This window comes from Felis catus, chromosome E1 (assembly GCF_018350175.1).
Source record: "Felis catus isolate Fca126 chromosome E1, F.catus_Fca126_mat1.0, whole genome shotgun sequence".
Lineage (NCBI taxonomy): Eukaryota > Metazoa > Chordata > Mammalia > Carnivora > Felidae > Felis > Felis catus.
The window spans coordinates 38,808,996-38,834,692 of record NC_058381.1 but is presented as its reverse complement, the minus strand read 5'-3'; the positions used below and the strand labels follow the sequence as shown (position 1 = coordinate 38,834,692).

General features: G+C 36.8%; 3 protein-coding genes across 9 annotated transcripts in view; 2 read left to right on the top strand and 1 right to left on the bottom strand.

The window, feature by feature from the left end:
* On the bottom strand, positions 1–7,880 carry ZPBP2 (zona pellucida binding protein 2). 4 transcript variants are annotated; one of them, XM_003996822.6, is made up of 8 exons: positions 7,692–7,880; positions 7,483–7,548; positions 5,971–6,096; positions 4,383–4,544; positions 3,585–3,803; positions 2,861–2,943; positions 1,013–1,193; positions 1–459 (listed from the first exon to the last, which is right to left on the bottom strand). In XM_003996822.6, exons 1-8 carry the CDS (start codon positions 7,738–7,740, stop codon positions 365–367), a joined length of 981 nt encoding a protein of 326 aa, XP_003996871.2. In that variant the 5' UTR covers positions 7,741–7,880; the 3' UTR covers positions 1–364. The 4 variants fall into 4 exon arrangements, with proteins under 4 accessions (XP_003996871.2, XP_044900200.1, XP_044900202.1 ...); XM_045044265.1 differs by having other exon boundaries at positions 1,086–1,193; XM_045044267.1 differs by having other exon boundaries at positions 1,086–1,193; positions 7,706–7,880.
* Positions 7,881–8,015: 135 nt separating this feature from the next.
* The window catches only part of IKZF3 (IKAROS family zinc finger 3), a 92,219-nt gene continuing 74,537 nt past the window's right edge, over positions 8,016–25,697 (top strand). For 2 of the 4 annotated variants that reach the window (XM_045044264.1, XM_045044263.1), the window contains exon 1: positions 8,016–8,200. Coding sequence is in view for 2 of the 4 variants with exons in the window: in XM_019817824.3 (XP_019673383.1) it covers positions 11,697–11,703 (7 nt within the window). In the remaining 2 variants the exon portion in view is untranslated. Of the gene's footprint in view, positions 8,201–11,489; positions 11,704–25,697 lie in introns of those variants that run through there. The other 2 variants (XM_019817824.3, XM_019817823.3) reach the window with 2 other exon arrangements.
* Positions 20,144–22,381, top strand: LOC111557747 (ATP synthase subunit ATP5MJ, mitochondrial-like). Its single transcript, XM_045044268.1, has one exon. The coding sequence runs from the start codon at positions 21,862–21,864 to the stop codon at positions 22,042–22,044; it is 183 nt and encodes a 60-aa protein (XP_044900203.1). The 5' UTR covers positions 20,144–21,861; the 3' UTR covers positions 22,045–22,381.

Below are 25,697 nucleotides of genomic sequence, written 5' to 3'. Positions count from 1 at the left end.
TATGGGAGGTATAAATTTTTTTATTATATTATACTTCGCTACTCTTTTTGATCTTAATATACCCTTAAGTACAGAGCAACAAATTCAGTTTGTAAACAGCAAAACATATTTCATTGAAAATCATCCACTAATACACTTTCCTTTGTACACTGGAGATATTAAATTCCTTCTTACAAATGCCATATCAACTATCTTTTTAAAGTTCCTAAAATGTATGTTTTCCAATGTTCTGGTCTTACTGATCTCACTTAATGGATCTATGATGCTCTGGGATGTGAACAAATTATCTTATGTTCCCCACCTCCACAAGCAAGTAACAATACTTTCACCTCTAGTCTTCATATTACGATTTTTTGTTTGAAGTTTATGTGCAAGATTTAGCTCCATAAATACGGACAGAAACGCAGTTTTGACAAGTAACATCAACATCAGGACTAAAAGTCCCAGGACTACAAGCCACTGTAGAGGAAAAAACATGGAGTAGATTATTATAATTTCAGTTAGAGGTATTTTATACTAGTAATATAAATCTGCCCTCAATATCACATTGTTTCTATACCCATGTTATACTGAGTAATGTTCAGCCAATTAAGTTGTGAAAGATTATGAGTTTGAAACATTGTAATTTGATGATCTCAAAGATAGGAGAAAGTCAGAATCCTATTTTTTCCTTTAAAAATCAGCATTTTATAGTATCTTTTGCAGTGCCCCATTTACAAGTTCCTATTTCTAATGCTGTTTTCTAGGTAGGACCATTCTGTCACTTTCCTTCATAGCCTAGCAGCTTAACTCAGAATACTATAGAGATGTTTTATAATACAAAAGAATGAATTAGGAAAAATTAATATACATGAAGATAATTATATTTAGAAATCTGGGCTTTGAATTTTACTTCCCTTTAAATATAACTTTTTGTGAAAGAATCACTATATTCAATTATCCTAAGGGAATTATTCATCTATTCTTCTGACTATATAATCTAAATATTTAGATATTTATATTTTATAATTACCGCAACAGCTAGCACAATTACTGTGTAGACCTTCATTTTTTCCAAAGCCTGGACGACAGCTATCCATACGTACTACTTGAAAACTGTGGTCCACAAAATGCATAGCTGGTATAGTTTTATTAAAGTCGTGGTAGTAAATATATGCTTGGCTCCGGAAAAATTCTTCTATCCGATCTCTTGCCTAAGATTTTAAAATACCAGAGAGAAGTACAGTTACTAAACTGTGAACCAAATTTATCCTCCTGTATCAGAGGCGATGAAACATAGTACAAACATGTCATGCTTTATGCAACAGATGAATTCCTAAAAAGTTGTGTGTAAATACAAAAATTAGTCTATCAATTATTGTCAATTCATATGTGCAATGGTTAAGAAAAATTAAATTGAGGTTTAAATTATTTGCAGCATGTCTATTCCATGTGTAGACAACTGAGAGTTCATTATTTCTTATTCCAAAGAGCCAAGCAAAATGGAAACCAAAACTGTTCTCTAATCAGCATTAAAACTAATAATGTACAAGGGTGCCTGGGTGGCTCAGTCGGTTAAGTGGCCAACTTCAGCTCAGGTCATGATCTCGCGGTCCATGAGTTCAAGCCCCACGTCGGGCACTGTGCTGACAGCTCAGAGCTCAGAGCCTGTTTCAGATTCTGTGTCTCCCTCTCTCTGACCCTCCCCCGTTCATGCTCTGTCTCTCTCTGTCTCAAAAATAAATAAACATTAAAAAAAAAAAAAACCTAATAATGTACATTTTATTTTTTGAGCACAGAATTTAATAATTAATATTAACTGAGTGCTTTCCGTAAGCCATGCACAATATTAAGGGCTCAAGGAACTAAATCAGGAGAGTAAAGGGATTTTTTTAGACTATGTCCTTAGCTTCTGAGAATGGCAGAGGGAAAGCAACTATAATGACCAGCATAGATACAATTTTGGAAGAACTACTGGTTTAACCTAGGATTACATGATTGTGGGGTTGTTCTTCAAGATGCTACTTAGTTGCCATTTGGGAAACAAAAACCAGGGGTCCATTCTTCTATCATAGAAGAAATACATAATATTAACCTGGAGAGCTACATATTATTCTAGATGTATTATTCCAAAACAAAACATCTTGAGATGGCCCAGACTCTCACAATCTCTGCTTTAAAAACTGAAACCAGTGGTTGGTGGCGGCGGGGCTGGGGTGGGGGTGGGAAGCGCCTTGGTGGCTCAGCCAGTCAAGTATCCGACTTCTGCTCAGGTCATGATCTCACCCTTCGTGAGTTCAAGCCCTGCTTTGGGCTCTGTGCTGACAGCTTAGAGCCTGAAGCCTGCTTCCTATTCTGTGTCTCCCTTTCTTGGCCCCTCCCCTGCTCACACTGTCTTTCTCTCTCTCTCTCAAAAATAAACAAACAAATAAATAAATAGTAAGTAAAAACTGAAACTAGGGGCACTTGAGTGGCTCAGTGGGTTAGGCATCTGACTTAAGCTCAGGTCATGATCTCTGTTTGTGAGTTTGAGCCCCTCATTGGGCTCTGTGCTGACAGCTCAGAGCCTAGAGCCTGCTTCAGATTCTGTGTCTCCTTCTCTCTCTGTCCCTGCCCTCGTGTTCTCTTTCTCTCTCTCAAAAATAATAAATAAACATTAAAACTTTTTTAAAAAACTAAAGCCAAAAATCAATAATACTTTATATTTTTAAAAAGAATAATTTAAACCTACCTGCTTAGAATGTCTACTATTGATAAATATTCACAACATGGAGGAATAGATTTTTGAAGAAACTTTTAAATTAATAAAATAAAGTATTCACAATTTTTACACATCTTTGTTAACTATTCAAATACTTTCCCCCTACATTGAAATTCTTACCTGGAGGATATTATGATTAGTGATATCTTCACAGTCAGCAGAATCATTGCATGCACCTTTCCACCCTGGTGCAAAAGGATTAACTGGAGAGAAATAAAATACCTTCACAAAAGAATTCTAAAAAGTTCCAAACATTCCAACAAAGCCTCCAGTGCTGAATTTAGTATGCATGTGTGCATGTGTTTATCTAATCTTAGTGATAAAGTAAAATACACAAGTTGAATAATTTATACATTATTATTTCACTCCATCTGGGGGCTAATCAAAGTAACTACAAGGGTTTAAAATGAATGGAAATAAATTTGGTTTGGTTCTTCTCTTTTATTAAGTTCTTCTCAAAAATACAATTTAAAATTTTATAAGAATTCATAAATTAAATATTAGCTGCATAGTTAAAGGCCATATTTATAAAGTGATATTGACTTCTAAAAGATAAGCAGCCTGGCTGCTCAGGGGTGCCTGGCTGGCTCAGTCAGTAGAGCATGCAACTCTTGATCTTGCGGTTGTGAGTTCAAGCCCCATGTTGGGCATGGAGCCTATTTAAAAAAATTTAAAAAGAGGTAAGCAAAAATATATCGTCGTTTAAGGTAAATAATTAAAACATTAATTTTTAAAACCATAACCAGGCTAGGACCAACAATATACCTTAGTGCGTAACAAACATTTAGGGCCTACTATTTGTAAGATATCTCACATTAAAGAAATGTTAAAAAAATTTTTTTACCTTGAAAGGCTATAAATAGCTCATGTATGAGGCCATGTTTTGGAATTTTAACAAAATGGCATTTATATGATGGTTCTATGACATGGCATGACAAATCAGAGATTAAATTATCCAAGATTTTCTTCAGCACTCTAAAAAGCAGGTCATTATATCTTCCTTCACAAGACTTTGTGGTAAAACGTACAGCCATCTGATATGAGTAATCAGGTTCCCGATAGGCTTTAAAAAATTATGAGAATAAAAACAATTGTGCTTACCATTAATTTCTTCTACCAAAGAACTTGCAAATAACATGTAATATGAAATCCCATTAATCTTGCAAATCAGCATAGAAATTTGTCTAATAAAAACGTTTTATCAGTTTGTTCTCAAAAAATATATAAAACTAATAACTTTAATGAAAAAAGGTTGTTTTCATCTGATATGTTATCTAATCAGTACAAGAGAAGAAATGGCTGGATAGATAGATATGTTAACAGTATAAAAAAATAAAATGGTGGAATAGCTTAAAATGCAGAAAGTGTCACTGCTCTCAGCACAGTCCAGTGAAAAGGATCATCAATTTGCTTTTATAGAATTAACATCAGTTTTTAAATTACTTGGCAAAATTGTGATATGGTAGATTATACTTGCATACCTAGAGGGTGGGAAGTGGGAGGCTGAAAGAGGATTGTTAAGGACATACTATCTAGATGTCAATTTAAGAGTTTGTGTGGTCATTCTCACTAAATGAAGAGACCATACACTTAATTCTTATCCAAACTAAATGTATAAGTTAAAATGTGCCCATAGTCTTACCAAAGATCATAAAGTCATATCTCTGCTTTACTGTTGTTTCTTCTTGGGTTTCTGCTTTGACAGTCTTATAAGAAAGAGTACATGTGTAAAGTCCAGACAAAGCCTCCAGAAAATCTTTCACCATCAGCTTTCCTGTTTTAGTTATATTTATTTGATTATTTCCTAAACAGAAATAGTAAATTATTTGGTTGTTTAACATATAACAATTCAGACACTATTTAGTAAACTTGGGGTTACAAATAAATACAAAAATTTAAAAATTAACGGACTATTTAAACATTTAACTTCAAGAATTAAAAGAAATCTTAATTCTGTTATACTCTTGTGGAAAGCCACATGAGGTAAGCACACTTTTGAAATATATTTTGGTTTTCTTTAACTTGGTTCTTGAACTCTAATTTCAATTGGTTTATGCTGGTAACTTAGTAAATGAAATTATACTGCTCTGTAGTACTACACAATTTCCTCATGTAAAACAGAAATTAATGTTAATATTCCCCAAAACTCTTCTAACATCATGAAAAAGTATATATTGGATATTCATCTCCAATACAGATACTACAATGATAACTTTTAGGTTTTATAAAAACTTGTGAACTAATACCGCTCTGAGAAGTAAGGTACAAAAGGTTTGGGGCGCCTGGGTGGCGCAGTCGGTTAGGCATCCGACTTCAGCCAGGTCACGATCTCGCGGTCCGTGAGTTCGAGCCCCGCATCGGGCTCTGGGCTGATGGCTCAGAGCCTGGAGCCTGTTTCCGATTCTGTGTCTCTCTCTCTGCCCCTCCCCTGTTCATGCTCTGTCTCTCTCTGTCCCAAAAATAAATAAACGTTGAAAAAAAAATTAAAAACAAAACAAAACAAAAGGTTTGTATGCTGGTTTTTACATACAGAGAAAATAAGGCACAGACCAAGATACATAACATGATTTGTCTAAGCATGGAGCAAGTGAAACCCCAGTTAAAATTAAATTTCAGGAGTGCCTGCATGGCCCAGGCATCCAGCTTTCGGTTTTGGCTCAGTTCATGACCTCACGGTTTTGTGAGTTCGAGCCTTGCGTCAGGCTCTGCACTAACAGCGCAGAGGCTGCTTGGGATTCTCGTTCTCTCCCTCTCTCTCTCCTCCTCCCCTGCTCACGCTGTCTCTGTCCTCTTGAAATAAATAAATAAAACTTTAAAAAAATAATTTAAAAAATAAATAAATTTCAGGGCACCTAGGTGGCTCAGTCGGTTGGGCCACTGACTTGATTTTGGCTCTCAAAAATAAATAAACACTAGGGGCGCCTGGGTGGCTCAGTCGGTTGAGCGACTGACTTCAGCTCAGGTCATTATCTCACAGTTTGGGAGTTTGAGCCCCGAGTTGGGCTCTGTGCTGACAGCTCAGAGCCTGGAGCCTGCTTCGGATTCTGTGTCTCCCTCTCTCTTTGCCCCTCCCCCACTCATGCTCTGTCTCTGTCTCAGAAATAAACATTAAAAATAATAAACATTAAAAAATTAAATTTCAATTTGTTCATTCCAATAAGTGACAGTGCTTTTCTTTTTAAAAAAGTCCATATCATTTTAAAAGAAGATACTGATATCAAACAAATTACCTGTTAATGGCTTTTCATTAGGCCCAATCCATATGTAGGTGGGGTCCACTGTTTCTTTTTTAGCACGTCTAAAATCCATACAGACAAGGACTGGGCTATGATGATGTAATTTTACATATAATTTCACTGTGACAAAATAAGATAACATATAGCCATATTATTAGCAAAATTAAGAAATACACGTCCTACCATTTTGTCTCAAGGACACACTAATTCTTTTTGGATTTCCCTATTTGAAAAAATAGCCTATCATTATAACATTTAGAATACGAATATAAATTCCTTCTTGCTTCTTACAAGTTTTTAAAACTCTAGATTGATAGTAAATATTCTTTTTTTTCTGTGATATTATAGTTTTGTTTATAAAAATGTACATGATGCATTTAGTTCATTTTAATGTACAGATTCAGAACTCACTTGAATCAATTTTTTGAAGGGTTAGTGGAATCAATTTATTTTTTTTTTCAACATTTTTTTTTTTTATTTATTTTTGGGACAGAGAGAGACAGAGCATGAACGGGGGAGGGGCAGAGAGAGAGGGAGACACAGAATCGGAAACAGGCTCCAGGCTCTGAGCCATCAGCCCAGAGCCCGACGCGGGGCTCGAACCCACGGACCGCGAGATCGTGACCCGGCTGAAGTCGGACGCTTAACCGACTGCGCCACCCAGGCGCCCCTAGTGGAATCAATTTAAAGATCAGAAAAGGGGGGCCCTTGGGTGGCTCAGTGGGCTGAGCGTCAGATGCTTACTTGGTTTTCGCCTAGGTCATGATCCCAGAGTCCTGGGATCCAGCTCTGTCTGGGTCTGGCTCCCCGCAGGTAGAGCCTGCTTGGGATTCTCTCCCTCCCATGCTTGCACTCCCCTCCCCTGCTGGCACTCACTCTCTCTCAAAATAAATAAATTAAAAAAAAAAAAAAACCTTTAAAATAAAAAAAAATAATAATAAAAAATAGTCTACTGAATGCCAGCCCCTGAACATACAAAGAAGGTACCGTCCCACGGTTTGGCAGGTGGTGAAAAGGGGAGGGACTCCAAACATGGAGAGCTTCCAAACATGACAAATGCCCAAAGTTATCCCAAAGTTATCTCAAGTTAGCCTGTGGGACCAATTTTTCCTTGGGGAGTGTGGGGAAGTGTTATCACAGTGATAAACAACATTTGAGCTGAGCCTTAAAGGATGTGTAGGAACTCCAAACAGAGGACTTGCAGCCCTGGAAATCATTCTGAGTGGGCCTTGCATGTTGCAAAGCAGTAGAGATGCTTGGAAGAAAGGTGGCATCAGAGAAAGATCTGGATTGAATCCTAGCTCCTTATGAGCTGTGCGACTTTAGGCCAGGTGATACACTAAGGTGTAGCAGGGTCTCTGTAAGGATGAAAGGACGAGAGTGCCGAGCACCAGGTGGATGGTCAATGAACTTTCTCCCCCTTTCCCTCCGCTGGAAGAACCTTAAGCAGGTCCACTGCTCCCCCCGCTCTTCTGACAGACTCTGCGGGTGAAGAGTCCTTAGTACCTGGGTGTCCGGGCTTGCCATAAATGAAACCTTTGCTTGTGCGTTCCGAGGAACGCCGACCTCCAGCTGCGGAAGAAAGAAACCACTGACTTTTTCTGTAGAAGAGGAGCCGGGGCTCAGAGTGGGGTTAGGGGGGGGAGAAGCGGAGGAGGCAGGACTGGGAAGAGGGACAAGGCTGTGGGGGGAGGACCGAGCGGGAGGAGCCCCACCTCCAGTGAGGTACCAGAGCACCGCAGAGAGTAGGACCCACGCTCGCATCACGGCTCAGGGGCTAGCGTCGAGGGAGGCGTCGAGGGGCGGGCTCCTTCCTACCTCAGCCCCAGCCCAACGCCTCCCCATCTCTCCTCCACAGAGCGGAGCAAACCGCCGGGATCAGCTCCCCTACCCGTCCGTCGCTACCAGGACAGCGCGCGTGCGCGCTCCGGGAGCTCGCGCGCGGGGGCGGGGCCGGCGCGCGCTGGGCCCGAGCGCCGGAGGCGAGCGCCCCGCCCTCTCGCGCACACTCGGCCGCCCTCGTGCGAGTGCCTCGCGCCACACGCCTGGCGGCTGGTGGTGTCGTTTTCCCGCGCTCTCCGCGACTTAATTCTGTGAACGGCTCCTGGGAGAAGGAAAGAGTAAAGTTAAAGAAGTCAAGGCTGCACGTTTCGGTTACTTAACCTTTCTGGAGGCTGAAGAGATCTACGAGAGGAACACTGTGGGCCCCCAGTGGGACGATGGGGTAAGGCGAGTGAGAGATGCAATTACATTAGGACCGGAGAGAGGGAGAAGCGTCGGAGAAATTTCCTCCCCACAGGACACGAAGAGCTTGTGGAAATTTCCTGTGCCTTGGTTCTCATGAATTCTGCCTGAAGTTGTGTGCACAATCTTTTCCAAACTCTTCCACCCGATTTTTACCTAACTGCATTTCCTACCCCCCAAACGAAGAACCCGAGGAACCACTAGTGCGCCAACAAGGCATCTCCAGCCCTTCCCACTCGAGAGGAACATTTAACCTTTATTTTCCACATCCCAGTATCAGAGGGTGTGGGGAGACCCCCATGCAAATTTATCTAGGGTTGTGAAGTAATCTTCTTTTGAAAACGGACCCATTTGAAAGGGCAAGATCCCCAGCTCTGCTTTGCCTGTGGGGATGGATGACAAATGAGTCGAGATCACAGAGCTCTGTAAGAGACTGTGCCCCGTCATTCATGGTTCCTTCTTGGCTACCAGTTTGGTGGCCTGTTTGTTGTCTATTTCTTAGCGGTGGGACACCCTGGGTGGTGGTTTTGAGTAAGCTGGTGGGTAAAGAGACCAAGGTTCAGACAGGGTGCAGGATGATTATTTGGGGTGAGATCAAGAGTTTTCAGTTTTATTTCCTTTGAGCCAAGTCAGTACTTGGACTATCTCAGATGGTCCAGGAGCAACCTTTGTCAGTGGTTTCATTTTGAGTCACTGTTAATTATACCTACATAGCTGAAGCCATGAAATGTGACTCAGTGAGTCAGATCCACCCATGTCAGTTACTGTGTCTAGATTCATGGTTTAGTCTCAACTGTTCCTTTCTTAAGGTGGTGATAGTGGAGACAGATTTAGGCATTATCTTTAATTCCCTAGTAGTTTGACTTTCCAGTGTTAGTCAAAGTACCTTTGGTAGCTTCCCAGTTATTATAAGTAAATCGATCCTTGTAAATCCTGTGTGATAAACTTTACTGTGAGGAGAGACTAAACTAAACGAGTCGTGGTTGTTTGCTGAAAGTACGTGTCCATTCTTCTAAAATAAACTTTTAATTTTAAAACAGTTTTAGATTTATGGGAAGATGGGGAGTATAGTACAGAGTTCTCACGTGCTCCCACCTAGTTTTCCCTCCTATTGCCACCTTGCATTAGTACAGTACATTTCATACAGTTAATGAACCAGTGCTGATGCATTACTATTAAATAAAGCACGTACTTTATTTAGTTTCCTTCGTTTTTACCTCATGCCCTTTTTTTCTGCTCCGGAATCCCATAGTACATTAAGTCATCGTGTTTCCTTAGGTTCTTCTTGGCTGTGACAGTTTTTCAGACATGTCTTATTTTTGATAACTTTGACAGTTAATGACAATTTTGATGACATTGACCTGACCTTCACTGGTTAGGTACTTTGCAGAATGCCTCTCTATTGGAATTTGTCTGATGTTTCTCATTATTATACTAAGGTTATAGGTACTGGGGTGGAAGACAATAGAGGTAAAGTGCCATTCCCATCACATCATATTAAGGATACATACTGCCAACATGCTTTATCACTCTTGATGTTATCTTGCTCATCTGGCTAAGGTAGTGTTTGTCAGGTTTCTCTACTCGAAAGTTACTCTTTTTCCTCTCTTTCATACTGTGCACTTTGGAAGGAACTCACTATGTGCAGCCCACACTTAAGGATTGGGGATTTATGATCCACCTCCTTGAGGATGGAGTAGCTAGGTAAATTATTTCATGCATCTGCTTTTTATCTATTCCCTTAAGTGCCATTCTCTGAGTCTGAAATACTCCATTTTGAACTAATAATTTACAGAGTAGTAACATGTTCCACTGCTAAGTGTAATAAAAGTTTTTACATCCTTTTAATAACCAAACAACTATTCATCCTTAAACCATCCCTTGAAAATTTACAGTTCCTCTTCTGCTACTTTTGATGTGCTATTTTTGCTTTTAGAAACTAACAAACAACAAATTTCCCCTTTCAATACTATAATTAGACTTGGTGTTTAGAGTATTTCTCCAAAATTGACACTATCCTGTAGAACTCCAACCCCTACAAGCTACAGAGATACCACACTGGTGTCATGATATTAAAACAAAGCCAATGCAACTTATTTACTCATTAAAGAAAAATTGCCCACCACACATGTATGTGTATGTATATAGATACACATGCCTATATGTATGTGTGTGTGTGCCTCCTATACCAAGGCATATTTAAAATAAACTAAAATTCATAAAATTACAACATGTATATTTTAACTTGTAAGTGTGGGTTTCTTTTGATATGGTCTGCTGATGCACAAACTCCCAACCTTAAGTCTGAAATATACACTAACAATGTAATTTTCTAGCAAGGGTGGAAGTGGCCTTTTTGAGAATCATTCACATGTTGTCCAATTCAAAACAATGGATATCTTTATAAGGATTCACCAAAACAATGTCCCTTAGACTTCAATGTGAAGAAAAGTTCTGCTTTTGAAATATTGTTATGTGGTCACTTCCCCTTTCCTTTTCCTATAGTCAAATTTGTGCTTTACCTCTATAAAGAGGGAGGGATGTTGGGGAAAGATGTTGACCGGTACATTTTTGTGCAGTAACATCTTTGAGTTAATTTTACTATCTTATCACCCCCTCCCCCTTAGCTCTATTTACTTTACTTACTTTTCTGATACTGCATGTGTGTGTGTGTGTGTGTGTGTGTGTGTGTGTGTGTGTGTGTGTGTTTTGGTAAGCTGTCTTAGATCCTCCTTTGAAGAAGTCAGAGTAATAGAAAATAAACACACGTAAATAGAGTGCATAGTATTTTGTGAGTGGTGGCAACAGTTCTCAGACAGGAAAATAAAAGTGAGAGAATTTTTGCTTCGCGAAATGAAAAAGTCGAGTTGATAAAAGTGCCCAAATCCTTTTGAACTTAGAGTTTTCTGAAAACTTGGACGAAGAATTATCACGTGAAAAGCAAAACAGAAGAAGAAAAACAGAACACTTCAAATGAAATGTGTTCTCTTTGATAGTATTCATGGCTATCATCCCCCAATCTAGACCAAAAGTTCCAGATCTTGTTACACTTAAGACAAACCTCTCTGAACTTAAACTTGTAAGAAACAATCCAGAGCCCCCCTTCCCCCATATATTACGCTCCCATCCATTATCCTTCTTAGACACTTTGGGACAATTTACTGATGGGCCATTTCCATCCTATCTGGGTTCTCGGGTTTGACATTCAAAAAGGGGCTGGAGGTGAGGAACTCGGGCGCTCCGCGGTGAACGTGCTTTAAAGCCGCCGCCAGCCAGCGCCGCTGTAACCCTGTGCACCGGCGGGTCGCCCGCTCCTGCCCCTTTCAATCTGCGCCGACGCGGCGGCGCGATCCCGGGGACTCCCCGCGCCGGGAATCTCCCGCCAGCTGCGCGCTGCGTCCCGGCGACGGCAGGAGCACGTGGAGCGGCCGGGTAGCCAGAGCGGCAGCTCCAGCCCAACCCAGCCCGGCAGCGAGATGGAAGGTGAGCCTCCAGCCCGCTTCTTTTCTAAGGGGTCTTTGAAAAGCTCGACCGGTGCACGCAGCAGAGAGAGTACCTTCTGAATCTCGGTTTTGCTTCTATTTATTTCTTTTGTCAAAAGTAAATATGAGGCATTTCAGAGGGCAAAGCGTGTAGTTCTTAAACATCTCTCATTTTGCCCCCCCCCCCAACCCCCACCTAACTTTGGGAAATGATAACTTCTCCGCAATTTTATGTCTTAAGGGTTGTCAGACATGAGGGCTCAACTCGAAGTCTGCAGAGGAAGAGTACTTATGGGCGTCCCTGAAATGGCAGCAAACCTGGGTTGGAATAATTGATTCTTTTGGATTTTTTTTTCTTCCATGGCCTCAGTGTCCATTGGATTCAGGCTAACCTGAGTGACTTATTTAGAATTAAATTTAACAGTTTTTCTTCTTCTAAGAGTAAATGCTGTCATATGGGGAAGGCAAATTTTAAACTGGTTGGCACTTGTGGTTCACTTGGAACTCGATCTTCTAATGATCCTTTATCCAAAGCAAAAACCAGGATCAATTAAAAAGTTTCATTTGAATTAATTTTGAGAGTCGTGAAACTATCCTCATTTCTCAAAAAATTTCAGTATATACTTACTTGGGATAACTAAAATTTCACACCACTGTTGTAAACTTTTCAACAAGGGTTTGTTACACTCTGAAAAATGGAAGATTTTCAAGTTGGGGAATGCATTTCAAGTTGGGGAAGGTGCTGATATTTGGAAAACTAGAATTTGTGAGAAACGGATTCATTCTCTTAATAAATGAGATACTGACACCTAATTAAAATGTTAATTTGATAAATATTATGAATAACATGGTTTTTTTTTTCATAATAATGAATTGATCTTTGGCAACCCTAGATCTAGAGTATATAAAGTTATTTAAATTTAATTAACTACTTTGAGATACAAGATACATGTGGCAGAATTTTTTTCCTTCAAAATATAATTAAGTGCAATATTGTGGTCCTGAATCCTCAGTTTGTACCTGGGTATGCTTACAATTTTTCTAACTGCTGTGGCCCATATAAAATTTTTTTTTCTTTAAGTAGAATGCCAAACAATAAGTCAATAAACAGTATGTGTTTAGTATGGATATGACAACTTTTAAATAGCCATTATGAATAATGCTTCAAGTGTTTTATGAAAAACTATGCTTTTAAAATTTTAAATTATTAGGGTTTAAAAAAATAACTCTTAAAATTGACACTGAATATTTTAAAAATGGTCTATGAAGTATAATTGTTAACATGTAAAGGCTTTGTTGACCAAGAACAGGAAAAAAAATTAGGTCACTGTACACTATGAAAAAATAATTTTAAAAATTCTCATGCTTTAATTATTATAAATGAATTGCTGAATTTATTTTGTGAAGTCATAAATCAATATTCAACACTATTTTTTTCTTATTCCTAATCATTTCACTTCTCCAGACTAACATGCAGAATAGTGTAAATCCATGGAAACTAGAGTGTTTCCCTGTAAATGTTAATACTCTTGGATTCATTTATTTAATGTGAAATAAAGAAATTATTAAATAAATAGCATAATTTGGGATAGTAATGCCCTTAACAAAGACTTTTAGATAAGCCTGAATAAAGGCTCTCTGAAAAAGAAAGGAATGAAAACTTGTATAGAATTTGGTTTAGAATGCACAAACTATAAATGGAAAGAGATGGAATCTGGAATATAGGCAGTGATCAACTGTGAGTTTATATGTCTAGATTAAATTCATAGGTCCATAGAGATGGATGGTATATAGTATGCTTAATGCAAAAACTTGAAAGAAAAGAAAAGGTTAATGATATGAATTTGGCTGTGCTACTTGAGGACAGAGTATTTGATGCAGTAAAATATCTAGTTCTTTACCCGAGATTGACTAATCTGGTACATGTGTTTGATATTTAAAATATTTTTATATTATCTTGACATTTTGGTCTCAATATAAAGAAATTTGACCTGGAATGTATACCTCTCATTTCTTGGTAGTATAAGAAAGTAGAATACTTTATGGAATACCTTTATTTTCTGCCTAATTTGGTGGTAAAATTAACATGCTATAGTTTATTGTAAAATGTGAAGCTGTTTAGTCATTCCTTCAACATATAAAATCTTTTTAAAATTCATTCATCAATAGATGTTTATTGAGACTTTCTATTATGATTTCAGATGAAATAAGCTTTGAAATTGAAATTTTGTCATGTAAAAATGAAAAGTTAATGCATATAATAAATCAAAAGCTGTAACTTTTTTCTTTTCTCACAATCTTTGATCCTAAGTATTTTCTATCCAAAGACTCTTGATGTTGCTAAGTTTTGTTATTTGTGTTATAGTAACAGTATCTTCTTCTTTTTGTTATGGTTGAGAAATGAGGTGGTTCACAAAAATGGATTTCATAGGTATTGGCATGTTTCTCATTTAATATAAAACCTTTCTATTTAAATGATACTGGGTAGAGATCTAAGTGTATTTATTACACAGCCCCCTCCCTGTCTTATAAACAAAGTACACGAGAGATCACTTTATCTTGGTAACCTTGAGTCACTATTCTGACCATCAGGTAATGTTCTATAGTATATTCTTATGGGGGATTTGAACTGTGCAGAGCTGAATGCCCCTACACTAAATATTCCAGGGTTATTGAACAAATTTTGTTTCCTTGATGTCAGCTTCTGCTTCTTATCACATGGCTTTTGTGGAAGCCATTTTTCACTTCTAGGTCCCTTTCTATGCTTTGGATGGTTGAGTTTTACAGAGATATAGCCTCCAAATGGTGGAGTTTACTAGCCCTCCATTATGAGCATATGAAGGATGAAATGGTAAAGTTCAAAGGAACAAAAATGACAGAATATAATTTTAGAAAATTCCTGTGTGTACTTCCTATGATCCAATATGCTATTTCACACTTCCATGTCTTCACTAGGATTTTCAGCCCATTTTCTACCTGGTTATGCTTACTCATCCTTCGCTCTGCAGGTGCCCTCCTTCTGATGACCTTCTCTGATGCCTTCTGGTGGTCTCCCTACTGGTCCCTCACCTCCCTTCACCTAGGCCAAGGTCCTTTCCTTTCTGTACACACTTCTGCCAGTTGTATTTATTGCTTTAAATGTTTCTAACCCCACTGGTCTTTAAGCTCTTAGAGGGCAGAGAGTATGTTTTATTTTTGTGTGCTCGGTGTCAGAAATGGTTTCTGTTCATAAAAGACCCTCACAGTTTGTTGCATTCAATTAAGAAAATAGTGCTGAAAAGTAATTTTCATTATGTTTATATGACACCTTTTATTCAATTAATTTCTATGAGTAGGAGATTGGTGCTAGCAATTCTTTGATAGAACTCAGAAAAATTTTAAAGTATTTAATTAAATGGTATAATAGAAAAAACAGAGAAAACAAAAAAATTTTTTTTTTGGCTAAACTAGCCTTAAGGCAAAATCTTATCTATTAGCTATACATCAGCAGATTTCAGGATTACATGTAAGTCTATTAAAATATGAATCAAATATGAACAGAAATTTGCTTTCTCAGTCAGTAAGATAGAAATGACACTGTAAAATTAGCATACAACTTTCCAGTAATACCTTTTTAATACATTATTATAAACTTGTCAATATATTAACTGTATATACTCACTTATTTAGTACTAAAATGTTAGTCATAGATCTTTTATCAGACATTCAATGTAGACCATGTATGAGAAGAACTGAGTGATTAATACAGAAACTTGCCTGTAGTAGGTGCTCAATAAATGATGTTTTCATGCTAAGGGTTCATTAATTATTGTGAAAAGAGATTCTAAACATCACAGGGATATAGAGTGCATTCTGCTATCTAGCTTTTTAAAAATATAACTCATTAGCTGGTATATTTATAATAATTAAAAAGCATAAGGATGGCTCTAAGGCCTTTTGAATCACTAAAAAAAGATGAAATAATGAAACAATTATATTTATATTATATGTAGATTATTTGAAATGTAACCTATGTATACCAGTTATTATTACTATATAACCTATCAAAATACTTTAATCCCCAGTGATTATGAATAATTTTTTCAGTCTTAATTGAAATCTGCTTTCTGCATCCAAAATTAAAGTTCTTAGAGTCCAAAGTGTTGTAGAGTAAATCGAAATAGTGTGGAGTTGATACCATATTATATTAGATATGTGTTTCATCTAAAAGACATAAAAAGTAAGTGTTTAATAAAAGATATGAAACAGAATAAAATGTATTAATGGAACAATACTCTTCACTCATTGTCAAAAATTCAAAATCCACTTACCTCCTGACTTTTTGTATCAATAGAATTGACAGCATATTACAAATTGTATTTGTTAATGTATGTTCTTAGAGATGAAATTTTTGGTACCTCAGATTATTTGTGGGTTTATAAAGGAAACTTTTTAAAATAAGAGAAATTGAAAACATTTCAGTAGCATCACTGATGAAACAATACAAAGCTACATTTTTTAGTTATAACTCCTAATTATCTAAAAGATTACTTAACTAGATTTCTTGCTTATTTTGGTTGTTAACATACCTGTAGCCCTTCCTAGACTGTCAGGTTCCAAAGCATAGGCATATTTTTTATCATCAGCCCATTCCTCAGCACATAGTACAACAACAGTCATATTTATTGAACAAATTAATGAATGAGTTGCCTGTGTGTTTCGTCATTTGATTATTTATTTGTTCAGCTTTTAGGGCAAAGAGAGTAAAGAAAATAATGACATTGAAACTAGTTAATTATGCTGGTTAATTTGTCAGAGGTACTGTAAAAGGTTTGGTAGAAGAGTCTGGAATGTTGGCTAAATCTAACAATATGAATAGTACCATCTTTTTCTAATCCAATATTGACTCTACTCTGGGCAAAATAATATAGTGCCCTCTAACTTATGGATTTGTTTAAAATTTTTGCAGCATTCTTTATGTCAACGAAGCACTGCACTTTCCACAATAAACCATTTTTCACAACAAATGTTTTGATTCTTAAAGTTGACAATAATATACTTTACTTAATTTGAGTTCTCTAATACAGCTTATCAGTTCACTTGCAAAGTGATATCTATTTGAGAGACTATTAACTTATCAGAATATTTGGCACATCAGAAGAGTTTCCTGTAATAGTAGTCATGTAGGCTGTGGATATGAAAAAGATCATGCTCACAAACCTACAAACATTTTTATAGATGTGGAATTACATCATAGTTAATATATAATAATAGCTCCAGTCTGAAAACTAAGTAACTAATTTTTATAATATTTAACAACTAATCATTTTTGCTATCTATCTTTATCTCTGTAATTAGGAAAGGACTTGCTAATACTCATTAATAGTTGATTTTATGCTTGCATGCAGTATAGACAGTACCATGTATGTGCATCAGAGGCTAACTTGATTTAAATTTCATTTGACTTTCATGAGTATCATTTACCAAATTTTAATGTGTTGAAGATTATCAATGTATAAATTTATACTCTGACCTCAAAGTGAAACTTTTTTTAATCAACTCTTTGAAACTCTTTGAAATATTAGCATTTTATAAATGTGATGAGTAAGATTACGGTCCTGCACTCTTGGTTTTTTTCCTGTGCATATTTGCTCATGTAAAATTATTGAATTAAGAACATCATTAACTCTTCTATTCCCTGTGTTTAATTAAGTACCTATAAAGGCTCAGGCTAAGGTGGTTGGGACATGCTTTTGTTACAGTGTAGTAACCAACTGCTCAATAACAAAAAAAACACATCATGATTATATATTACAAATTTTTAAAATACTTATTGTAAGTGTTGGGGGTACTTCTTGTCTTATTTTTATGTTCAGAGTTAAAGAATGTGAAGAATTGTTAAATATTTTGAGTGATTCAACTTTGAAACAAAGATAGTTTAAAAACTATTCTGAAATACAGGTGCTTGGGTGGCTCAGTCACTTAATCATCTGACTCGATCTCAGCTCTAGTCTTCATCTCAGGGTCATAAATTCAAGCCCTGTGCTGGGCTCTGTGCTGCATGTGAAGCCTACTAGACAAACAAACAAACAAACAAACAAACTCTCCTGAAATAATAAGGTGAAACTCTTGCAAGTGGTAACAGTTTTTATATATATATGCATCTTCATTTTTTTCATATTGACAAGACAAAATATAGAATAATGTATGTGTTGATGCTGATATAAAGCTGTAAGTTTTATCCATATCTATAGATTTTTAGTTTTTATTAAAAGGCATATTGTTCTCATTGTTTGACCTTTTGGTAATTATTACATATTTGAACTTACTATACTGTATACTACTAAGATACTCCTCTATGTATTTTATGTATGGCAATCTCTGTAAGATTTCATTTGAAAAATGAAGTCTCTCTTCAAAAAAAATTTTAAAAACTCCTGGGATAGAAATAGATGCTTTTTAACTAAGTAGTCTCTGGAAGCCAGTATTGTCTAAGATTCAGCAAGTTCTGTAAGTTGTGATTGTCAGAAATTAAACTCCTTTTCCCTTGGTTCTACAACTTCCTTTGTTAAGGCTAAGCTTCCTAACTTCATTTTGGTACTGTAGATGTTATGTTGTACCATTCAGACCTTGAGAAATAGCTGGCCCATTGGGCTGCATGAGATATTTGTCTAAAGCAGTTGTGTGCCAGTGGATTCAAGGGGACCAAATGAGAGAAGTTATTCATAACTGGTGTAAACCACCGATTTGCTACCTGTCTTGGTTTGAGAATTATTTCAGCAGGACAAAAGACTTTATGGACCATTCTAACCAACACACTTCTGCTTACTACCATAAAAACAAAATTCAGTGGGTGAACAATTTAGGATGAGTCATTATTTTAACATTTTTCATGCATTGTAGAAATAAGATTGTGAGCTTGTTTGATAAACAATAATCCAGTAGAAGATAGACACTTGGCATTTGTGAATATAACCTGTTGTTTTGACTCTTTGTGAGTGATCCTGAAGGAATACAATAATATGTGGAAATTTGTAAATGTTAGGGCTTTTGTAAAGGTTTAAATAGGGTAATGTATATAAAAGTCCTATCTCACCTTTTTTTTGCACATTTTTAAATTGGGTTCTCTTTTTTCTTACTGATTTGAAGAAGTTATTTATATATCCTACTTGGTTTTTTTAAATTTAATTTATTTTATTTTTTTAATTTACATCCAAGTTAGTTAGCATATAGTGCAACAATGATTTCAGGAGTAGATTCCTTAATGCCCCTTACCCATTTAGCCCATCCCCCCTCCCACAACCCCTCCAGTAACACTCTGTGTGTTCTCCATATTTAAGAGTCTCTTATGTTTTGTCCCCTCCCTGTTTTTATATTATTTTTGCTTCCCTTATGTTCATCTGTTTTGCATCTTAAAGTCCTCATATGAATGAAGTCATAGGATATTTGTCTTTCTCTGACTAATTTCACTTAGCATAATACCCTCCAGTTCCATCCACATAGTTGCAAATGGCAAGATTTCATTCTTTTTCATCCGGAGTAATACTCCATTGTATATATAAACCAAATCTTCTTTAACCATTCACCAGTTGATGGACATTTGGGCTCTTTCCATACTTTGGCTATTGTTGATATTGCTGCTATAAACATTGGGGTGCACGTGCCCCTTTGAAACAGCATACCTGTATCCCTTGGATAAATACCTCGTAGTGCAATTGCTGGGTCGTAGGGTAGTTCTATTTTTAATTTTTTGAGGAACCTCCATACTCTTTTCCAGAGTGGCTGCACCAGTTTGCATTCCCACCAGCAGCGCAAAAGAGATCCTCTTTCTCCGCATCCTCACCAACATCTGTTGTTGCCTGAGTTGTTAGTGTTAGCCATTCTGACAGGTGTGAGGTGGTATCTCATGGTGGTTTTGATTTATATTTCCCTGGGGATGAGTGATGTTGAGCATTTTTTCATGTGTCGGTTGGCCATCTGGATGCCTTCCTTGGAGAAGTGTCTATTCATGTCTTTTGCCCATTTCTTCACTGGATTATTTACTTTTTGGGTGTTGAGTTTGATAAGTTCTTTGTAGATTTTGGATACTAACCCTTTATCTGATATGTCTTTTGCAAATATCTTCTCCCATTCTGTCGGTTGCCTTTTAGCTTTGCTGATTATTTCCTTTGCTGTGCAGAAGGTTTTTATTTTGATGAGGTCCCAGTAGTTCATCTTTGCTTTTGTTTCCCTTGCCTCCCTTCTTACTCTTGCTTCCAGAGTAAGAAGTTGCTGCAGCCAAGGTCAGAGAGGTTTATGCCTGCTTTTTCCAAGAGGATTTTGATGGCTTCCTGTCTTACATTTAGGTCTTTCGTCCATTTTGAGTTTATTTTTGTGTATGGTGTAAGAAAGTGATCCAGGTTCATTTTTCTGCATGTCACTGTCCAGTTTTTCCAGCACCAGTTGCTGAAGAGACTGTCTTTATTCCATTGGATATTCTTTCCTGCTTTGTCAAAGATTGGTTGGCCATACATTTGTGGGTCCATTTCTGGGTTCTCTATTCTGTTCCATTGATCTGAGTGTCTGTTCTTGTGCCATCTACCTCAAATTTAAATTAGTAGGACTGAGAGACCAGAGTACACAAGTATATAGTTTATGTATTATCCTAGCCAACAGCCTCAATGCACATCTCAATAAAAGAAATTTGGAGATTCTCAAAGGACTCCACAGTTTTCCATTGCAGACATCAATGACCTAATATAGTCCTGTTTGCCCCAAACCTAAGAAAACCTGGAGAATTTTTACAGGTAATCTAATTTAGGGATGGAGACACATAATGATTTTAAAAAGTTGATATTAAGAATTAATGTAATGGCTCTTAGATCTTGTAGCTAGTACTCTATACAGTGACACTGATGATTATATGATGGCTCCTTGAAATATTCCATGGTCATGCTCACAGTTAAATAAGAATTTGGATAAGACACAAAAACAGGAAAAAATTTGTTTTTATCAACAGAATCCCCTTGTGTACAAAAATATTACGTGGGACAGATGCAAGTGTGATGTTCCAGTTAAGAGGAGGGAGAAGGCAAGAGACTACTGCTAGGCCTACCTAGCTGCTGGCCCTTTCCTTCTCCTGACACAGATGAGCACCTGTGGCAGCCCTCTGGAACCCTGGAGTTCCATAGAAAACATTTTGAAAACTATCCATTCAGACTGTTACATGTTTTTTTCTGCTGGTAACCCTGTATATAGACTTACCTCCTTCAATCCATCCATTTTGAAGATTGCTGCCAGAATGATCTTCCTAGAATATCAGGTCACTCCCCTACTGAAAAAAACCATTTTAAGGATTTCTTAGTAAGGCATTTAAGATAATCCACAATGTAGCTTCAATATACCTTGTCAGAGGTAACGTTTGTCCTCTAATGTTATTCTGGACTGCTTAGTATTCCCTGAACATGCATTACTTTTCCTAACTCCCCATTTTTCTAATGTTGTTCAAACCCAACAAGTCCAAAAATTAACTCATTGTCTGTCTCTCCAATCCAAACCAACTTCTCCTGATTTCCCAACACTGTTACTATCACCACAATCCCACTGAAATCCTCATTCATCCATTATGTTCCATCACAAATGCCATTCCTTTTAGGAAGCCATTCTTCATTCCAGGTTGGAATTTATCCCTTTTTCTGAAACTTAGTAACATTTTATGTCTAATGACTGCCAGAACCTAACTCCATTTTATGTATAAACATGAAGTATTTTTGGATGGTTTTAATACAGCCTAAATTGTCTAGCAATGCAACTACTATATAAATGAAGAGAAGATGATTCTTTGTTATGTTGAGAGCCAAGACTCTTTTGCCATTATTGATGCAACCTGTATCCTTCTGCATTTTTAGCCCTTACATTCATGGTGACTCTACAAATATATCTGACTACAATAATATTATGTTTTCTAGAATGATTGTGCTGGTATATTTACATATTGAAAGACAAATTATTTTGTTATTTTTTTATCTTTATATGACAGTTGGGGCTTTATTAAAAAAACTCACCTGTGTGGATAGGTTATATTTAATTCATGATGATAAAAGAGGTATTACAAAATATTTTTTCTAAAAGGGGAACACTTTTTTTCTGAGTCATTGACTGTGTGCATCAGAGTGGTCTGAGCTGGGGGTCTTTCACCAAGATGCTTCAAAGCCTTTTTAAAAATGTTTGGGTCCCCATGAAGCCCTACTATACCCAAGTGTACCAGGAGATTTGGGGAGGAATGGAGTTGATGGGCTTCATTGTTTATAAAATCGGGAATGATTATAAAAGAAATAAAGCTTTGAAAACTTTGAGTCCTGCACTTGCTTATGGTCATCATTAACCAGTTTTACTTGGAATACACATCAGCTGGAACATCAGTCTGTCTATAAATCTCAGTAAGTTAGTTCTGTGCTCTGTTGGATAGAAACGTGAACATCGCTGTACACTTGTAGACATGTTGTTTCCTTTGTGGCATGAATAGATGTAACTGTGAGATGCAAAAAATTAAAAATAAAAAATAAAAATAAAAGGAAGACACTTGGCCTTGATAGATTAGGTTGAGAATCTTTCTAAGTTTACTGTACTACAAGAGAACAGCCACAGCCTAAATAAGATAATGTTTATGAAAATCATCTTGTATAGTACTAGACACAAAGTTGAGGTCTAGCAAATGTTTATCTTAGTTCATAAATCATTTACAGGTATCCTTTAGACCCTTGCCAATCTAAATATAATCTGTGGATCAGCATCAGCAACATCTGGCAGTTGTTACAAATGCAGAATCTTAGGCCAGACTTGCTGAATTAAAATCTGCATTTTAACAAGGTTCCTAGGGAATTCTTGTGCACATTGAAATCTTATCAGCCTTGCCCACAGTTTGAAAAGTGTCAGTGTAGCTTATCATCACTCTCATAGCACATGTTTGATTAGTAGTGGATCATCTTTATATATGTATTTGGAATGTATATTTTATTTAATTGCTGATTTTATTTTTTATTTTTTAAAAACATTTTTACTGTTTATTTTTGAGAGAGAGAGAGAGAGAGCGAGTGGAGGAGGGGCAGAGAGAGGAAGAGAGAGAATCTGAAGCAGGCTCTGTGCTGACAGCAGTGAGCCTGATGTGGGGCTCAAACTCATGAACAGTGAGATCATGATATGAACCGAGGTCGGGTGCTTAACCCACTGAGCCATGCTGGCACCCCTTAAATGCTGATTAAAAAAAATTTTTTTAATGTTTTATTTATTTTTGACAGAGAGAGAGAGACAGAGCATGAGCGGGGAAGGGGCAGAGAGAGTGGGAGACACAGAACCCGAAGCAGGCTCCAGGCTGTGAGCTGTCAGCACAGAGCCTGACACGGGGCTCAAACTCACAGACCGCGAGATCATGACCTGGGCCGAAGTCAGATGCTCAACTGACTGAGCCACCCAGCACCCCTAAATGCTGATTTTAAAAGATAGTTGAACAATGAAAGCTTTAGAGCATATATTTTTTTACTTATATTGTCATACATTTGTGACACAACCTAATCCAAAAATCAGAAATCTTCATTCATTCTTTATATATCTTTATATATCTTTATATATACTTGACACATAACATTTAAATACATTTCCTCACCGTGAGAATTTTTAAGATATATGCTGCCCTTTTTAGTGGATGGTTGGTATAGATATAATCTGTATTCTGTAGAAGAATCATGAGAAACCCTTGAAAGTCACTTTTTTCAAAAGCGGGAAGATAGTACTATAATTGCATCGCTAAGGTTTGTGATTTTAGATATTTGAAAATGTTTGAGTGTTCAATAGATTTTTTTAAATTAAGGAATAAAAAGAATAAAAAATAAGGAATAACTTATGCAGTGAAGTGCACATCTTATGTTATATAGCTTGATTAATTTTTACCTATATACACACCTTCCTGATCGAGATATGGAACATTTGCATCACCCTGAAGGTTCCCTTGGTCTCATTTAAAATTGGTATCAGCACTTTGCCCCATTTAAACATTATTCATACTTCTATCATCATCGTTCAGTTTTCCTATTCTTGATTTCCATATAAGTGGAATCATATAGTACATGATTTTTTGGTATCTGGCTTCTTTTGCTCAACATACTTTTTGAGATCCACTCATATTGTTACATTTATTAGTAGTTTATTTTCTTTTATTATTAAAAGGTGTGAATATACCACAATTTGCTCATTCTACTCTTAATGGACATTTGATTGTTTCCAGTATTTGTCTATATTATGAACATTCATATGCATGTCTTTTTGGTGGACATAAACATTTATTTCTCTTGGATATAGATCTAGGGCTAGCATTTCTGGGTCATAGGTTAGGTGTATATTTAGCTTTGATACATACTGACAAATAGTTTCCAAAGTGGTTGGACCAGTTTACCATCTCTCTAGCAATATTGGAGAGTTCTAGTTGTTTCACATTTTACCAACACTAGTTATTATCAGTTGTTTTTTTAAATTTAAGCCATTTTTTGTGGGTGTGTAGTGGTATTTAATTGTGTTTTAATTTGCATTTTTCTGATGAATAATGTTGAATACCTTTTCATATGTTTATTGGCCATTTAGATATCCTCATTCCTGAAGTTTTGTAAGCCTTCTGTATATTTTTTTAAGTTGGGTTGTTTATATTTTTTCTTATTTATTTTGTAGACATTTAAAACATATTTTAGGGGCACCTGGGTGGCTCAGTCAGTTAGGCACCCAGCTCTTGATTTCGGCTCAGGTCATCATCTCACGGTTCGTGAAATCAATCCCTGCGTCAAGCTCTGTGCTGATAGCACAGAGCCTGCTTGGGATTTTCTGTCTTCCTCTCTGTATCCCTCTCTCTCTCTCTTTCTCTTTCAAAAACAAATAAATAAACATTAAAAAAATATTTTAGAGGGGGCGCCTGGGTGGCTCAGTTGGTTAAGCATCCGATTTTGGCTCAGGTCATGATCTCACCGCTTGTGAGTTTGAGCCCCGCATCAGGCTCTGTGCTAACAGCTCAGAGCCTGGAGCCTGCTTCAGATTCTGTGTCTCCCTCCCTCTCTGTCCCTTCCCTGCTGTGCTCTGTCTCTCTCTCTTTCTCTTTCTCAAAAATAAACATTAAAAAATTTTAATAAAAAATAAAATAAAATAAAATATTTTAGAAACATGTACTTTGTCAGATGTGTATTGCAAATTTTTTCTTCCAGTTTGTAACTTGCTTATTTTCTTAATCTATTTGATAAGTAGATTTTTTTAACTTTAACTAAGACTAATATATTAAATTTCTGGGGGGAGGATTGAGTGCCTCTCACATCCTGTTTAGAAATATTTGCCTACTCTAAGACCATAAAAATATTCTCCTGAGTTTTCCTCTAGAAATTTGATTGCTTTAGCTTTCACATTTAGGTTTATTACCCACTTTAAATTAATGATTCTGGTTTTTCAAATTTTTATTTGAATTCCAGTTAGTTAGTGTATAGTGTAATATTGGTTTCAGGAGTAGAATTTAGTGATTCATCACTTACATATAACACCCAGTGCTCATCATAACAAGTGCTGTCCTTAATACCTATCACCCATCTAGCCCATCCCCACCTCCCTCCATCAACCCTCAGTTTGTTCTCTATCGTTAGGAGTCTCTTATGGTTTGCTTCCCTCTCTCTCTTTTTCCCCCTTTCCCATATGTTCATCTGTTTTGTTGATTCTGTTTTTGACCCCAATTATTTTATAACAGAAACTAGACATTTTGCAATTAAAATGAAAATCTTACTTGGAGAATGTTGGATTCAATCATTTTAACACAAACATATAAAAAAAAATTAATGTTTATTTTTAAAAATTTTTTTTTCAACGTTTATTTATTTTTGGGGACAGAGAGAGACAGAGCATGAATGGGGGAGGGGCAGAGAGAGAGGGAGACACAGAATCGGAAACAGGCTCCAGGCTCTGAGCCATCAGCCCAGAGCCTGACACAGGGCTCAAACTCACGGACCGCGAGATCGT

Excerpts from the sequence above, each read along its gene's own strand:
- ZPBP2 (XM_045044265.1), bottom strand. The coding sequence starts at position 7,740 with ATGCGAGCGTGGGTCCTACTCTCTGCGGTGCTCTGGTACCTCACTGGA. Across the intron at positions 2,944-3,584 it reads GCTATTTATAGCCTTTCAAG|TTAATCCTTTTGCACCAGGG; the intron begins GTAAAAAAATTT and ends ATTTCTCTCCAG. Across the intron at positions 1,194-2,860 it reads CTAATCATAATATCCTCCAG|GCAAGAGATCGGATAGAAGA; the intron begins GTAAGAATTTCA and ends TTAAAATCTTAG.
- LOC111557747 (XM_045044268.1), top strand. The coding sequence starts at position 21,862 with ATGCTTCAAAGCCTTTTTAAAAATGTTTGGGTCCCCATGAAGCCCTAC.